The sequence below is a fragment of the Coregonus clupeaformis genome, chromosome 1 (assembly GCF_020615455.1).
Source record: "Coregonus clupeaformis isolate EN_2021a chromosome 1, ASM2061545v1, whole genome shotgun sequence".
In the NCBI taxonomy this organism is placed as follows: Eukaryota; Metazoa; Chordata; class Actinopteri; order Salmoniformes; family Salmonidae; genus Coregonus; species Coregonus clupeaformis.
In genome coordinates, this window is record NC_059192.1 from 40,757,300 (window position 1) to 40,773,755 (window position 16,456).

General features: G+C 45.1%; 1 protein-coding gene and 1 long non-coding RNA gene across 2 annotated transcripts; one reads left to right on the forward strand and one right to left on the reverse strand.

Annotated features, from left to right (window-relative positions):
- Positions 1-1,606: 1,606 nt before the first annotated feature.
- LOC121568637 (Hermansky-Pudlak syndrome 6 protein) lies at positions 1,607-7,981 on the reverse strand. Its single transcript, XM_041879048.2, has one exon. The coding sequence runs from the start codon at positions 7,709-7,711 to the stop codon at positions 4,865-4,867; it is 2,847 nt and encodes a 948-aa protein (XP_041734982.1). The 5' UTR covers positions 7,712-7,981; the 3' UTR covers positions 1,607-4,864.
- Positions 7,982-14,776: 6,795 nt separating this feature from the next.
- LOC121582611 lies at positions 14,777-15,623 on the forward strand. The gene is made up of 2 exons (XR_006003379.2): positions 14,777-14,898; positions 15,111-15,623. It is a non-coding gene; the product is annotated as an uncharacterized LOC121582611 (long non-coding RNA).
- The last annotated feature ends 833 nt before the right edge of the window (positions 15,624-16,456 follow it).

Consider the following 16,456-nt stretch of genomic DNA (forward strand, 5'->3'; position numbering starts at 1 on the left):
TTCTGCATTTGATTGATTGCGGTTTACAGGATGCAGTCTAAAAATTGTACAAATCAATCGATGCATTTAGGTTTACAGCACAGATCCACCTGATTCAGTGAACACAGCCTCTCAGCATCACGATGGGGGAGGTAGGGGAGCAAGAGGAGGGTTGGGGAGGAGGGAGGGAGGTGTGGGTATCGGGTGGAATTTGACCTCAATGACCGATCTGAAGTGTTCTGCAGTTTTCCAGCCTCTGGGAGCAGCCTTGCTCTCTCTCTCTTCATCTCTCTCACCCTCAGTCCCACTGTCTCCCTCTGCAGCAGGGTTATCTGAGACGGAGATAGTGAGTCCCCATTGTCTTCAGCCAGGTGGTGTCACTCCGGAGGATTCTTGATCAACAGTGTAGATGAAAATCTAGCGTAAGACAATAAGCGGGGCCCTCCACCACCCCGACTCCATGGTTAATGATAATTCCACCTACATGATGAGATCCTTCTCGCACACCCCTGAGGAACCTGCCTGTCTGATGTGAAACAAAAGAGACACACATACACACACACAGTTCAATAGCCATGACAATAAGTAGTGGCATTGTAGACAGGGTAAGGAAGGACATTATTTTCACACACACACAACAGGCTGCACTCCCACACATTAATCCTTCGACTGGTCCACACACTAAGCTGTGTGCAGCTCTAAAGAGATTTAGGCCTAGATTCAATCAGATCAAGCGTTAACCGGCGATAGCAGACATGCACATAGTGGATGTTTTGCCGGTGTGAACACATTCCAGTGTTCAAACTTTTAAACAAGGCAGCATAGGATTTATCTTAATGCTACTCCGTGCAGCCAATGGTAATGTCTGTTTTTTAGGTATAATGCTCGGAGCCACTTGTGGATTTGACAGCTTTAACGCAGTCCCACCTCAGACACTGCCAAACTAACCGCTATGCGGATGTTGGCTAAAGCAGATCTGATTGAATCGAGCCCTTGGGTCATCATGTGTCCTGAATGGAACTAGTAAATGTAGTGTTTCTGTTTCTTTGACTATAATGGGTTTAAACATAGCCAGGTCTGTTTGTGCCATCTTGCTAACTCTTATGGGACCAGGCTAGTTTAAACAAAGGGTAACAATCAATGTTTTTGTATCTGAGTGAGTTGGCAATGTCAAGGGCCTAACAAACCAGAACAACATTTGTGTGAGCCATGCCTTATGGTGAGGATGAGGAACTATTCACAGAACAGAAACATAGGTAAAAATACTAGGGCACTTCTCACAATGACAGACATATTGGGCACTTCTCACAATGACAGACATATTGGGCACATTCTGTTCAGGCCTGTGTATAATATCAGCTCTTTACCACATCACTATGATGTAATGATCTTGTAAACTGTGCAGTCTTGCAAATAATATGGCTATCTGGAACGCACCCAATTACACTCAACTAGTTAGCCTTGGTACCTGACTGTTTCTGCTGTTAGCAATACTACATTGTTGCCTTGGCAAGACAACGACCAGTTAGCTAAATTAGAAATAGACTGGGAAAATACAACACAATACTATCAAACAGTATATTCCAAAATAGCAAACATACACAAACACCACCAAAGAGAGACCATGTAGAAGTTTTAACTTCGGGTTTAATAACACACGCATTTTGCATTCAATCATATATCCAAACATTTGATATCTGTGTGGCTGAAAGTGAAACACTGCAGAAGTCTAAAGTACTGTACATAGAACAGTCATCTCAGCTGATCGGAAAAGACACAATTTGATAACAGGCAATAAAAAAGGGGAACTCCACCTGTCAAAGTGGAGCAAAAGCAAATAAACAAAGCCTTCCTTTTCTGAGCACATTCACGTGTCTGGACTGAATAGTAGGATGCTAGGCAATGGTGTTTTATGTGATTTTCTTTTTATGTTAAGGCTTTATACATCCATCCATTCCCACATACTACAGGGGTATCAAACTCAAGTCGTTGGCTGCAATCCTACTGGTTTTAGTTTCACTTATTGATCAATCAATGTCACTGATTGGCCAAAGAGAGTATACAGTCTGTGATTAAAAGTAATTTTAAAAAAACGGCCATTGTGGCCCTCCAGGACTGTAGCTGTGCACCCCTGACATACTAGGATAGTCTCATCAGTTATCATATGCACAGTGAAACACCAAACAGAACAGAATGTCATCACAAGTCACAGCATCTCATGAGCCAAACCCTGCGTCCCAATTATCAACCCTTTTCACTGGAGTGTACTCCCCCGCAGATTTAAAAGAATGGGATTGGTGTAATAACCCATGCTTACACCAGCCCTATGCTGTTTAATCTAAGTGGGGGATTTCCTTGAATCACTGGGTGGAGAATTCCGGCACAGAGTAAGTCATCTTTGGCTCTCTGAGAGCAGGCAACCAGTTTTTCCTGGCCGAGTCACATGATCAAGAAAAACTAATAACCCCATGTCACTCACACAATCCCACGGTCACCATCCCATCCCATGCTTCTGACGGCTGTATCTATAGCGGTGGTGGTGACTGCATTAGAGCAGATATGTGACACTAGGTTGTGAATGAAGAGCATTAGCACCCTGAAGGAACTCAGTCGGTCCAGTAGAATTCTGGAGTGTCACTGTGACTGTGTGCCTTAGCAGGCCGTATTTTGTGAGCGCAGCGTTCAGTCTGTTTTAACCAGGTTAGGCTGCACCAACTTCACAGAATATATCTGAATAGGACTACAGAAGTGAATAATCTCATAACAATCTATTATATTCTTTAGAGGTGGTTCCACAGCTCTGTTAGCCTGAGTCCCTGATCTGTCTGTACTGTCTTTCCAACTCATATGTCATTGGCAAGACAGCACAAACACATTTAAAGAATCAGTTTGAGTCTAATTCTAAACGCAAAAGAAGACTTTCTATAAAATAAGAATTTAGGCACTTTAAAACAATCGTCTTTATCCATAGTGCTTCATGTACGAGGTTTGATCTCCAGACTTTAACTCAGACATGACAAGTAAACAATAGTAGGATGTTCTGTAATACTGACAATGGTGAAGCTACACATAAAGTATGTAGAGAATGCTATCAGAGGAGAGAGAGAGGAAGAGAAGGAGAAACAGAGAGCAGAGGTGAAATGGAGACGGGGAATGTTAAGAGGAGAATGAGAGAATGCCAACAGTGGATAGACAGAGAGAAAATGTTAGGAAAAACAGACAGAGGGTCTAACATCCATAACGACATTACAGTCACTTGGCCCATGCAGCGAGACGTGACCTGGTGCTTAGTGTGTGTGTGCGATGTGCTTTGGTTTGGGCCTACCCCACCCCACCCCCACTAAGGACATAACAGAGTTATCCCAAATTAAATTACAGGAGCTCGAAGATGGTGAGTCACCTCTCCTCTATAGGGCAGTTTGGTAGGAATGTACTGGGTGGAACTGGAGAAAGAGAGACTGGAGTGGCCAGGGGAGAGACTGAAGAGAGGGCTGAGAAGAGAATGAAAAGAGAAAGAGAGAGAATGCGACAAGGGTTTAAAGGTGTAGAAAGATATATTCATAGATATTCATCTACCCCTGAAAGAAAATGTATACTTTTTTACTGAACATTTTCCTCCAAAAGCAGCTGTATATCTCTTAAATAATGTGTTTCACTATAGAACTTTTCCACTGCTGCTGGAAAAGGTGTCATTACGTCAATGTTATTTTCAAACAGACACGGTTCAGTAAAACATAGTTAATGTTTGAGCGTGACGGTTGACTGAATTTATGAGGAACATACCCTAAACCCAGAAGTCACATCCCAGAGACGAAACCTTTACCTCCTAGAGCCAAGGGTTCAAAATATTCTAAACAAATAAACATTCAACACAGAGGTTTGTGGGTCAGGGTCCGATAACTGTATCACTATGAGCTGACAAAGGGCTTTCGATTCTTAGTAGGTTTAAAGTACAGTAAACCACCTGGAACGATATGACACACCGAGTTGGCGAACGCAAAAAATATCCAGGTGGTGTACAGTAGGCACGAATTAGAAAATAAAATGTTGAAGCACAAGAGGCACTACCTGAACATGACCAATGAGAATGTTCATTGTAGCTTTTTAAACATTTTCTGTTTGAAAACATGTTCTGTTTTGTGCCTGCTGAACACGACCCACAACAATGAATGAATATTAAGCAAGTTGATTATAAAATAAAAAGAGGACAGTTAATGGATTTCTACCATTTTACAGACAAGAATGGTAGCTCTGCGACATGCACATTTAATAATATCAATACATACTGTATATTAGGCTTAATGTTCATTCCATTAAGGCTGAGTTTATTGAATGAAAGGCAACTCTGAGCTAGCATTCTACTCTGTCTGCATTCATGCTCACACAATAACACTTAACACCACATATATACACATTTTAAAATAAGAGAGGTATGTACAATGGTAAGATTTAGTAGTAATTTAATAACCTGGAATAACTTTAAGACAATATTTTGTTCGGAAGGTAAGCTGTCAGCTATGGCCATTTATCTGCCTATGATTGACAACAGAACACAGCCTCATATGAAGCCTGCCTAAAGGAGGACATTTATTTTAGTTGACTTCGTTGTTCAGGCACAGTCCTGCTCCAGTGTAGAGGAAGCACTAAAGAGATGCTAGTTTAATGCTGTTCAATAGCAGATTAGACAAATCTCAATCTAACAACCCACTACTACCTATACCAATCAACTGAAATCTCAATAATGTTATCAATAGATTTTTTTGTTCTTTTTACTCTGTTAAAAAAAAATGTAGTAGCCAACACTGCACATCAACTAGAGTAACATGAAGATATCGCAGAGTCCAGTGTGTGTGTGTGTGTGTGTGTGTGTGTGTGTGTGCGCGTCTCAGTCGGGGTTCGGAGGTGAGGTCACCCTGCCCCCGGGGACAGTCCTGTGTTTAGATGGGTCGTGTTGATCCAAGATGGCCGCCGTGTTGCCGATGATATCATTGTGATCTAAGCCTATGCTAGGATCGGTGGTGGATCTGGGCAGTCCTTTAGCCCAGCGAGGGGGCGTGGGAGGGGGGAACGAGGGCGACTGGAGGATGTCAGCATACCGCTGGTTGGGCCTGGTCTCTCTCTGTAGAACTTTACTGAGCAACGGCTTCAACAACCCAAAGGTCAACTGCCTGGACTGGGGGTCAGCAAAGGGAGAGGAGGGAGGGATATTTGAGGAGGGGGATAAGGATGAAGATGAGGATGATGGTATATTTTTCAGCAAAATGTTGAGTATGGCCGTGACCGTGAGATCTTCAGGACACAGAGCCCAGAGGAGGTCTAGGTATGGATCCAGGTCTCGATGCTGGGCCATCTCACACAGTAAGGTAGTAAAGATCTCCTTGTTCAGTAAGGGACTCTGCCTGCAGAACCTCTGGGCCACTTGGGTGACCCTCTCCCACTGCTGTCTCCCCATCAAGATCCTCAGAGCCTGGAGGACCGCGTTGGGTCTACCACTCACCAGGAGAAGATCCACCTCCAAGTCCTGGTTTTGTTCATAATCTGGGTCTTGTTTCAGGTCTGATCCGGTGCCAGGTAGAGGCAGAGCCGAAAGTGCGCGTTTATACAGGGGTAGGCTCTCTCCGTTCTCCGCTGATCCCCTACCTCCAGAGTAGCTCCAGGTGGAGCCACCCAGGCCTAGACCCATCCCCAAGCCCGCAGAGGTCTGCTGCTGCTGGGCTAGCTCCAGGAACCTGGGCAGCCAGCTGGGCTGGAAGCAGAAGACGGAGTGGCACAGGAGCTCGAAGACAGGCAGGGTCGAGTTAGTGGCAGGGGGTCTAGGGTTGGAGCTAAGGCTGGGGCTAAGTTTAAAACTAGAGCCAGTGCTGGGGCAAGGTTTGGGTGACTTATGTTTAGACTGGCTGCTGCCATTGGTATAGGGCAGGTTTGCGGTGACAGTGGGGGCCTGTACGGGGCTGAGGACAGTCTTCCAGACCTCCGGGGGCGCTTTAGAGGAGAGAGAGCCCTCTCCATTGCAGCGTAGCTGCAGAGCGCTCTGCGTGGCCCTCCAGGCCTGACCGGGGAACTGGCTGAAGATGGAGTTGAGGTAGAGTAGAGAGTCTCGGTCGAGCTCTGACGACAAGAGGAGTCTCCCCACCTCCTGCTGCACTAGACTCTCACACACATCCTCCACATCCCTCTCCTTCACCAATCCCCCCTTCACCTCCTCTAGGGAGGCCAGCCCCTTCAGTTCAGCCTCCAGGGACCCGAGCAGCTTCTCCTGTCCTTCCCTGCCTCCTCCCTGGGGTAACTCCATTCCCCTCTCCCCCCCGCTCTGGAGGTAGTCTCTGATGATGTTGGCCAGAGAGATAGGAGCCTGGAACATCCCTCCTCTCTTTAACTTCTCCACAGTGAGCCGAGCACTGCTGAGACTTCTCTGTTGGTAATACTTACAGGCCTCCTCGAACACGGCCTCTACCAGTAGAGCCGCGGGGCTGATGCTCTCCCCTGTACCCAGGGACGGGAACTTCTGCTTTGGGTCGGAGTCGCGGCCCCGGGGGTCCCTCTCCCGGAGCATCACCACAAACAGGCCAGTCTCTAACAGCAGGTGTGGTGCCTGCTTCTCGGTCCCGTAGAGTAGCCCCTCTCTCTTCAGGGCTATCTTCTCCAGCTCCACGCCACACGTAGTGTCAATCAGGTAGAGGGTCCATCCGATGGTCAGAGCCAGGGTGTTCTGGTACACGTTCAGGCTGTTATGGGCACCGCTGCTGGCCAGGCAGTTGTCAGCTAGTTTGTAGATCTGTCGTAACACTCCATCCTTCTGTAGTAGACTGACCCAGCCTGTGCTGAGCAGTAGTAACAGGCCTCCACTGCCAGTAGGGGAGTAGCCATAGATATCAGGGGGGCTAAGGGCTGATAGGTACCCTGTGCAGTCTGTTACCAACCTCTTAAAGTCTGATTCTTTAGTAGAAGGAGAGTCTTTTCGGAGGAGATTACCTTTACAAGTGCTACTCACTCTGAATGTGTCATGCTGGGGGGACCACGTGAGAAAGAATTTGGAGAGAGCCATGGTGGATTTGTCTTTCAAATCAGGTAGTAGGTAAACATTCTCACCTGAGCTGATGACATTGTAGCGGGGGTTGTTGTGCAGAGCAATTTTCACGCCCCCTAAACTGAGAGCCATTTCCTCCACCTCATAGGTTCGTTTGCAGATGCAGTACCTGAAGTTGTGGGTCTCGTTGACAGGTGATGAGCTCTCCGACGGTGGCCTCTCCTCACACCAGAAGATGTAGTTCGGACTGGCCGAGACAGAAATGACTTTAGCCCGGGGGCTGTTGCAGAGTACCGCGGTGTGCAGGTGATGCCATCCCCCTTTGAGTTCCAGAAATTTCCAAAACTCTGCTTTTCCATTCTCGAATATGACAGCTAACAAAGGAACACCGCCGTCTCTGTTGTTGTTGTTGCCGTCAAAATATACAATATCCACAATGGGCACAGCCCGAGTCAGCACCAAATCTAGGTGCTTTTGGCTCTGGATCAGCTCTGGTCTCTGATATTTGTCAAAAGTCATGAGACCAACCTTGGGTTTGCGGAGAATGACATGAATGTGGCATCCATCTGGGCTCACGCGCACATCTGATAGATTGTTTTTGCAACTTCTGTTATTTGAATACGTCTGTTTTAGATATTCGTTTAAATCTGTACCTCTAGTAAAGTCCCCGAAATCTGTCACTTGTTCCAACATTGGTTGCATCATGTCTACAGAGCAGAGAAGGTATTCGATGCGGAGCACAAATCTCAACTCAGACTCCCGATGTTGCTAGATATAACCCGTTAGTGTTAGCGGTTAAATCAACCGATTGTCGTCTGCTTTAGTAATCCCACTTCCGTCGATGAAAACCTCTCTATCTATGTAGCTAGCTGTCGACATTTCAAAACAGTTTAAATCGTATGCTTAAAACTAGTTAGCTAGCTAACAAGCTAGTCATCTGGATGCTTAGCTACCTCCTGACATCACGAGTTTATTAATTTCCGGATACAAATATGTTTTTCCTGAAAGGGGAGGAGTAGAGGGAAAAGGGTATCAGCAAAGACCGCATCACAACAATAGAGAGAACGTTGAACTGTGCCTGTTTTCCCATCTTCAGCTTGACTTCGCATGTGAAATTATTTAACAGCCGTTAATAAATGCAAATGGTTGGCATACAACACTCCTAAAATTACTCCTAAAATGTGTATTGAAACAATTTAGATTATTAAGTGACTGAAAGATGAAATCGCTGAAGTTGACTATCTTTTGTTCTTAAAAAATATTGCAATGAAACAGGCAGGGAGCAGGTCTCGAACCATCAACCTTCTAGCCCGAAGTCCAGCGCGCCATCGACTGTGCACCAAACGCATCCTCGCATGGCAAAGTCGATATCCGCGCTTATAAACCCAGGGTCGTTACACAACTCCCTCCTTTCAAAGTGCGCTTCCTTGCGCTAGTTTACAACTCAACGTCTTACAGGAACGCGCTCAGGAGGTCGATCAAGATGGAGTTCCAGAAGAGGTAGTCCATCAGTCGGAAATCATAGTTGAGCGCCGGTCTCTTGTTCTTATAAGGATAAATCTTTGAAATAGTTTCTCAAGGAGATGTAATAGAAAGTTGGAGGGTTGAAAATGGAGTCCCTTGAGAAGGCAAGAAACAGATGTATGTCAGGAGAAGTGCAGTATTATCATAAGGAGACGTATAATTGGATGACAGAGGAGGAATGGAGGGGAAAAGAGAGGCAGAGGAGGTCTAAGAGAGGAGGGAGGAAGACAGAGCTTGAGTCGGTAAAAAATGGCGGGGAAAATGGAGAATGTTTGTTAAAGAAGAATGGTAGGAAATGTAAGCAAAGTGAGCTGAAGACAGGAGGAGAAATGGAAGTGAATGAGGGTGAAGTATCGGAGGTGGTAGGTGTGGTGAAGTGCTCGGAGCCAGAGGCTTGCACAGAGGGTCAGGATAAAGATGAGTCTGTGACAGTAGGAGTGAAGTTTTTGAAAAAAAGTGGACCCTTGCCTTTTGGCTGATCCATTTGTGGTTTCAAGATGGGTGAAAAAAGCGTTGGGTATAGTGGAATCGGTGAGGGTAACCAGAAGTGGTCTAGTGATAATTGTTAATTGGGGGGGGTGAGAGTAGGAGATATGTATCAGTACAGAGGGATAGGCAAGCAAGTGATATATGTTTCAGTAAGATTGGATTTTTAGCGTTTATAGCAATGGTTATTAATTGTACTGCAGGGATGGAATGCAAGTCGAAGAAAATTGAGGTTGTGGTGGCAGCTGCAGAGAGGTATTTGGGTGTGCGAGACTCGACATCAGAATAGTTACAGGGAGTGTTAAGTGGTGATGTCCCATCATTTCAGGTTGAGGGCATGAGGTAGTAGTGAATATATTTAAATAGTGGAGAAGGGTGGGGTTAAGTATTAGTAATAATTCTGAATTTGTGAGTGTAGTGTTAGGTGGTAGGGTATTTATTTTATTTTTATTTTTCAAGCAAAATATAAGGGAGTTGTACTCCAGTCTAGTAGGTGGCGGTAATGCAACAAATTGGATGCCAACCGCCATTAAACCTCATTGAAGAAGAAGGAACGCGCTCAACGGCCAAGCACACGCACGTTCGTGGATGCAAGGTCCGATCACTTCTGACACCAATGTAATGAAAAGGCAGGGAGCAGGTCTCGAACACTCGCGTGGCAGAGTCGATATCCGCTCATATAAACCCGGGGTCGTTACAGTATTTTATGAAGTGTTTATCTGTCAATCAAGGCGCAACTGCACGATATCTGTCAAAGGGCGGTTTCGTCTTCCCAGGCGTTGCTGACGCATGACAGATCTTACAAAGCATTTCCACATAATGCCCGGTGTACATAGCACGCGATAAATTGCCGCGTGCCGCTTCAGCCGCCCAGAGTGCCTCGCTTGTGGGTGTGCTGGCAGCATGTTCGATTGTGCGTCAAGAATTCAGCATAGCAAATTTGTTTGAAGGTCTGGTTATTCGCAGGTAAATAGCAATATGCTCTAAACCGCTCAGGTAACAACCAAACGTTGCTGCCCTGTTTCCAATCGTCCACATGGCTAGGAGAACCTATTCAAGGAAGTAAATACATTTTGAAAATGTAAAAAAAAAGATCTACAGGGCATGCTTACTCAAATGAGCTGCTAACGTAGCTAGCTAGCTATCTAGCCAACTTTACATACTGTATATATAGCTAGCTAAGTGAATTAAATTTGACCAGCTACCTAACTTCATATTAGCTAGCTATCTTGATGTATTTATCACTGTAAAAAACAAACTCCAAATGCATTTGTAGGTAGCTAGCTAGCAGCCATGGAGGAGGGTGAAAGGATAGCAGCCCAACTGTCAAAGTGAGAGAGTAGGCTGTTCTGGATAGGGCAGGTACTTTTGTGTAGTTCCAGTCCCTAGAAGTGAGGATGGATATAATAGTAACATAATATTCAGTGCTGTCTAATTTGAGTATAATGCAGTCTTTTTTGTGAGGTTTTCTGTCCTCAGATACAGAGAGCTGTGAAAGGCTATCTGCAGATGAAAAGGTCCCAATGAAGAGCATTGGTTCTCTGTCCTGGTCCTGGGGACAGCTGATTCAAATGATGAAGTCATCATCAAGCTTCAAGTGGTATTTATGTATTAATTTGTGACGCTATCCTTGATATGATCCTGCTATTGTCACATGCTACACATGCATCTATCTATCCAATGTTATCATGATTTGTTATAAGGGATATTAAACTTTAGTAATCCACAATGACCTGATGTAAAAGCTAATAATTACATTCTTCCATATTCCTACAGATACCTTGTAACTGGAGATTCGTTCAAAGCGATTGCCTACAGTTACCGTGTAGGGCACTGCAAGGTTGGGTGACCAGGGCCATCTGGGACTGCCTCCTGGGGGAATTCAGGCATGTGAAGGCTACCTGTGTCCTGCATAACTTCATGAGGATGGACAAGAGGACCAGGAGGGGATCTGCAGCTTGCCGCCGTGTGCCAGTAGAGAGGTCTACAGCTCTGCAGGATGTTTCAAGGATGGGGGCCAACAACGCAGCACAGGAGGCAATCCATGTGCGGGAGATCTTCACCTCCTACTTCTTCGAAGAGGGTGCTGTTCCCTGACAACACCATAGACTACACTATGCACAACCAAATGCTCTTTTAAGAGCCATCCACATTGCAATAAGAGTATTCTTCCATTTACTTAGCTATGTCAACTGCAGTTATTACATTCCCAGTTTCTCTCCTTTTCATTTCTACTTGTCAGGTGAGGGTGCTGTTCAGGTAAGGGTGATGTCTGTACAAAAACAAAACAGGCTCTTTTAAGAGTCACCCATATTGAAAACATTTAGAACAATTAGACACCCTATAACCCACACCTACACACTCGTGTATCAATCTGATTGATGGATTCAACGAGTCGTACGCAAAGGATATTCTACAGACACCCGACAAGGCACAAATGCCTGTCATTCGCATGAGAAAGAGACAGAGATATCGTGGACGTAGGTCGGGGTGCTTTGTAAGGATCCGATGGCGAGCGAGTAAACTGCATCTTCCATCACTCCTATTAGCCAAAGTTCAATCATTTGAAAATGAATTGGACAACCTAAGATCAAGGTTCTTACCAACGGGACATTAAAAACGAATATCTTATGTTTCACCGAGTCGTGGCTGAACAACGACATGGACAACATACAGCTGGCGGGATATACGCTGCATCGGCAGGATAGAACGGATGACTTCGGTAAGACAAGGGGTGGCGGTCTGTGTATATTTGTAAACAACAGCTGGTGCATAAAATCTAATACTAAGGAAGTCTCAAGGTTTTGCTCGCCTGAGGTAGAGTATCTCATGATAAGCTGTAGACCACACTATTTACCAAGTTTTCATCTATATTTTTGGTAGCTGTCTATTTACCACCACAAACCGCTGCTGGCACTAAGATTGCACTCAATGAGCTGAATAAGACCATAAGTAAACAGGAAAACGCTCATCCAGAGGCAGCGCTCCTAGTGGCCGGGGACTTTAATGCAGGGAAACTTAATCCGTTCTACCTAATTTCTACCAGCATGTTAAATGTGCAACCAGACGAAAAAAAACTCTAGACCACCTTTACTCCACACACAGAGACGTGTACAAAGCTCTCCCTCGCCCTCCATTTGGCAAATCTGACCATAATACTATCCTCCTGATTCCTGCTTACAAGCAAAAACTAAAGCAAGAAGTACCAGTGACTCGCTTAATAAGGAAGTGGTCAGATGACGCAGATGCTAAGCTACAGGATTGTTTTGCTAGCACAGACTGGAATATGTTCCGGGATTCTTCCGATGGCATTGAGGAGTACACCACATCAGTCACTGGCTTCATCAATAAGTGCATCGATGACGTCGTCCCCACAGTGACCGTACATACCCCAACCAGAAGCCATGGAATACAGGCAACATCCGCACTGAGCTAAAGGGTAGAGCTGCTGCTTTCAAGGAGCGGGACTCTAATCCGGACGCTTATAAGAAATCCCGCTATGCCCTCCCGACGAACCATCAAACAGGCAAAGAGTCAATACAGGACTAACATTGAATCGTATGACACCGGCTCCGACGCTCGTCGGATGTGGCAGGGCTTGAAAACTATTACAGACTACAAAGGGAAGCACAACCGCGAGCTGCCCAGTGACACAAGCCTACCAGACGAGCTAAATCACTTCTATGCTCGCTTCGAGGCAAGCAACACTGAAATATGCATGAGAGCATCAGCTGTTCCAGATGACTATGTGATCACGCTCTCCGTAGCCAATGTGAGTAAGACTTTTAAGCAGGTCAACATTCACAAGGCCGCAGGGCCAGACGGATTACCAGGACGTGTACTCCGAGCATGCGCTGACCAACTGGCAAGTGTCTTCACTGACATTTTCAACATATCCCTGACTGAGTCTGTAATACCAACATGTTTCAAGCAGACCACCATAGTCCCTGTGCCCAAGAACAATAAGATAACCTGCCTAAATGACTACCGACCCGTAGCACTCACGTCTGTAGCCATGAAGTGCATTGAAAGGCTGGTCATGGCTCACTTCAACACCATTATCCCAGAAACCCTAGACCCACTCCAATTTGCATACCACCCCAACAGATCCACAGATGATGCAATCTCTATTGCACTCCACACTGCCCTTTCCTACCTGGGCAAGAGGAACACCTACGTGAGAATGCTATTCATTGACTACAGCTCAGCATTCAACACCATACTGCCCTCAAAGCGCATTACTAAGCTAAGGACCCTGGGACTAAACACCTCTCTCTGCAACTGGATCCTGGACTTCCTGACGGGTCCCCCAGGTGGTAAGGGTAGGTAACAACACATCTGCCACACTGATTCTCAACACGAGGGCCCCTCAGGGGTGCGTGCTCAGTCCCCTCCTGTACTCCCTGTTCACCCATGACTGCATGGCCAGGCACGACTCCCAACATCATCCTTAAGTTTGCCAACGACGCAACAGTGTCTGGCCTGATCACCGACAAGACAGCCTATAGGGAGGAGGTCAGAGATCTGGCCATGTGGTGCCAGGATAACAACCTCTCCCTCAACGTGATCAAGACAAAGGAGATGATTGTGGACTACAGGGAAAAAAGAGGACTGAGCACGCCCCCATTCTCATCTACGGGGCTGTAGTGGAACAGGTTGAGAGCTTCAAGTTCCTTGGTGTCCACATCACCAACAAACTATCATGGACCAAACACACCAAGACAGTCGTGAAGAGGGCACGACAAAGCTTATTCCCCCTCAGGAGACTGAAAAGATTTGGCATGGGTCCTCAGATCCTCAAAATGTTCTACAGCTGCACCATCGAGAGCATCCTGACTGGTTGCATCACCGCCTGGTATGGCAACTGCTCGGCCTCTGACCGCAAGGCACTACAGAGGGTAGTGCGTACAGCCCAGTACATCCCTGGGGCCAAGCTTCCTGCCATCCAGGACCTCTGTACCAGGCGGTGTCAGAGGAAGGCCCTAAAAATTGTCAAAGACTCTAGCCACCCTAGTCATAGACTGTTCTCTTTGCTACCACACGGCAAGCCGTACCGGAGCGCCAAGTCTAGGTCCAAAAGGCTTCTTAACAGCTTCTACCCCCAAGCCATAAGACTCCTGAACAGCTAATCATGGCTACCCGGACTATTTGCACTGCCCCCTCTTTTACGCTGCTGCTACTCTGTTAATTATCTATGCATAGTCACTTTAACTCTACCCACATGTACATATTCCCTCTATTACCTCGACTAACCAGTGCCCCCCCCGCCCCCTCCACATTGACTCTGTACCGGTACCCCCTGTATATAGCCTCCCTGCTGTTATTTTATTTTACTGCTGCTCTTTAATTATTTGCTATTTTTATTTTTTACTTATCTATTTTTTACTTTTTGTTTTTTTTGTTTACTGCATTGTTGGTTAAGGGCTTGTAAGTAAGCATTTCACTGTAAGGTCTACACCTGTTGTATTCGGCACGAGACAAATCAAATTTGATTTGATTGTGTTGTGCAGTAAGCAGGCTCAGGTGTATAACTGTGGCTCCTTCCACATTCAAAGTATAGGCAAGAGGAACAACCATGGATAATAGTAAGATACTTCATTATTGATATTTATATAACTACGCTATATTGTTTGTCCTCTTGTGTCTGTGCATGTTTTTCAGTATAAAGTACTCTGCAGCCACTTAGTGTGGACACCATGTGAGGCCACACACACATTCCTGTTGAACACTGTCTCTTTAACTACCTTATTTTCTCAATAACAGTCTCTCCTTCACTTCATCCCTCTCCCCCCTTCTCCTTAAATCCTCTAGGTTATATCAGCTGTGTCGGTGAACCCCTCCCGCATCTGAACTGGCTGACAGAGGGCACAGCATGATCAGAGGTGAGAGGTCACTTGGTGGGGTCAACAGGAAGTATTATAAAAGAGATGCTTTACATTGAAATACAGAGAGATGTAGTAGTCCCAGAGTTAATGATACAAGGTCAGTTTTGCATTTCACCTCCTGATGATTATGATGACTGACAGTGTTAGAATAAAAAAAAACACAAGGCTTAATCATGCTATCTCTCCCTCCATCTGTCTCTCGTCTGCAGGTATGTTTTGATGTGAGAGAGGGTGCCAAACCCCAGTCCCGTCATCACCATCTCACCCGCTCTTAAGATAACCTTCGGGCCAACTGGGGGCCCAAGGCTGTTAGTTGACACCGCTAGAGACACTATTATGTAATTGTGATGAACTGAGAGAATATAAAGTTAAGCAGCACTGTAATTCATTAATCATATGCTGTCTTCCCTGCTCCTCTGTTCTTACCTCTTTCCATATCTGTCTTTTACACTCTTTCTCATACCTCTCTACCCACCTCCTCTTTCTTCCTCTGTTTTTATAATGCACACCAGATGTTTTTTATAATGCACACCAGATGTTTTTTATAATGCACACCAGATGTTTTTTATAATGCACACCAGATGTTTTTTATAATGCACACCAGATGTGCATTGAAGTACAGATTTGAACTTATATTTAGAATATAATATTTATAATGCAAGTATTATGTATTTATAACACTTGGATAATTAACTTATTTCAATAAAGCATTTCACATTCTCTACTGGTTGCAATTAAGTCTCTCATTTGATGAAATACTACACCTATCCTGTGTCCTCAGATCAATGCAGATGAAGGAAATTAGATAGTGAGATGAACCAGTTTTAGAGTATTTACATGATGCATAGGAACTGTAGTGTACTGTGTTTAAATTCTGTTTCTGTATACATGAATTACATATTAGCCTTTAACTAGTTAAATCATGTTTGTAGTCTATTGCATAGTTACAATGTGTAACCATTGATGTCCCAGGACAAGGATTGGTAAACACTGTTGAAGTGTATAATTGTAATACATACATGCAGACACAGTGTTAATTAAAAGACTGGAGTTTGATACTCCTGGTATTGGATATGACTGAAAAATAAAGTCTCACAGACATTCATACCTGAACTGCACCTTTTATTTGCAAAGGTAGAGTACATGATCAGTGAATATATTCAATGTACAGGCTACAATGTGGGGATCTCATCCATGGTAATAACTACATGTATTTACAACTTGCATCCTTGGCACAAAGTTATTATATTCTACTCAATCCATAGGCTTCATTAAGGCTCTGTCGTAGCTGGCCGTGACCGGGAGACACATGGGGCAGCGCACAATTGGCCCAGCGTCGTCCAGGATAGGTGAGGGAATGGCCAGCAGGGATGTGGCTCAGTTGGTTGAGCATGGCGTTTGCAACGCCAGGGTTGTGGGTTCGATTCCCACGGGGGGCCAGTAAAAAAATAAAATATAAATAAAAATGATGTATGCACTCACTAACTGTAAGTCGCTCTTGAAAAGAGCGTCTGCTAAATGACTGAAATGTAAATGTAATGTCATTCAGACTGCT

Coding starts and splice junctions, on each gene's coding strand:
- LOC121568637 (XM_041879048.2), bottom strand. CDS start 7,711: ATGATGCAACCAATGTTGGAACAAGTGACAGATTTCGGGGACTTTACT.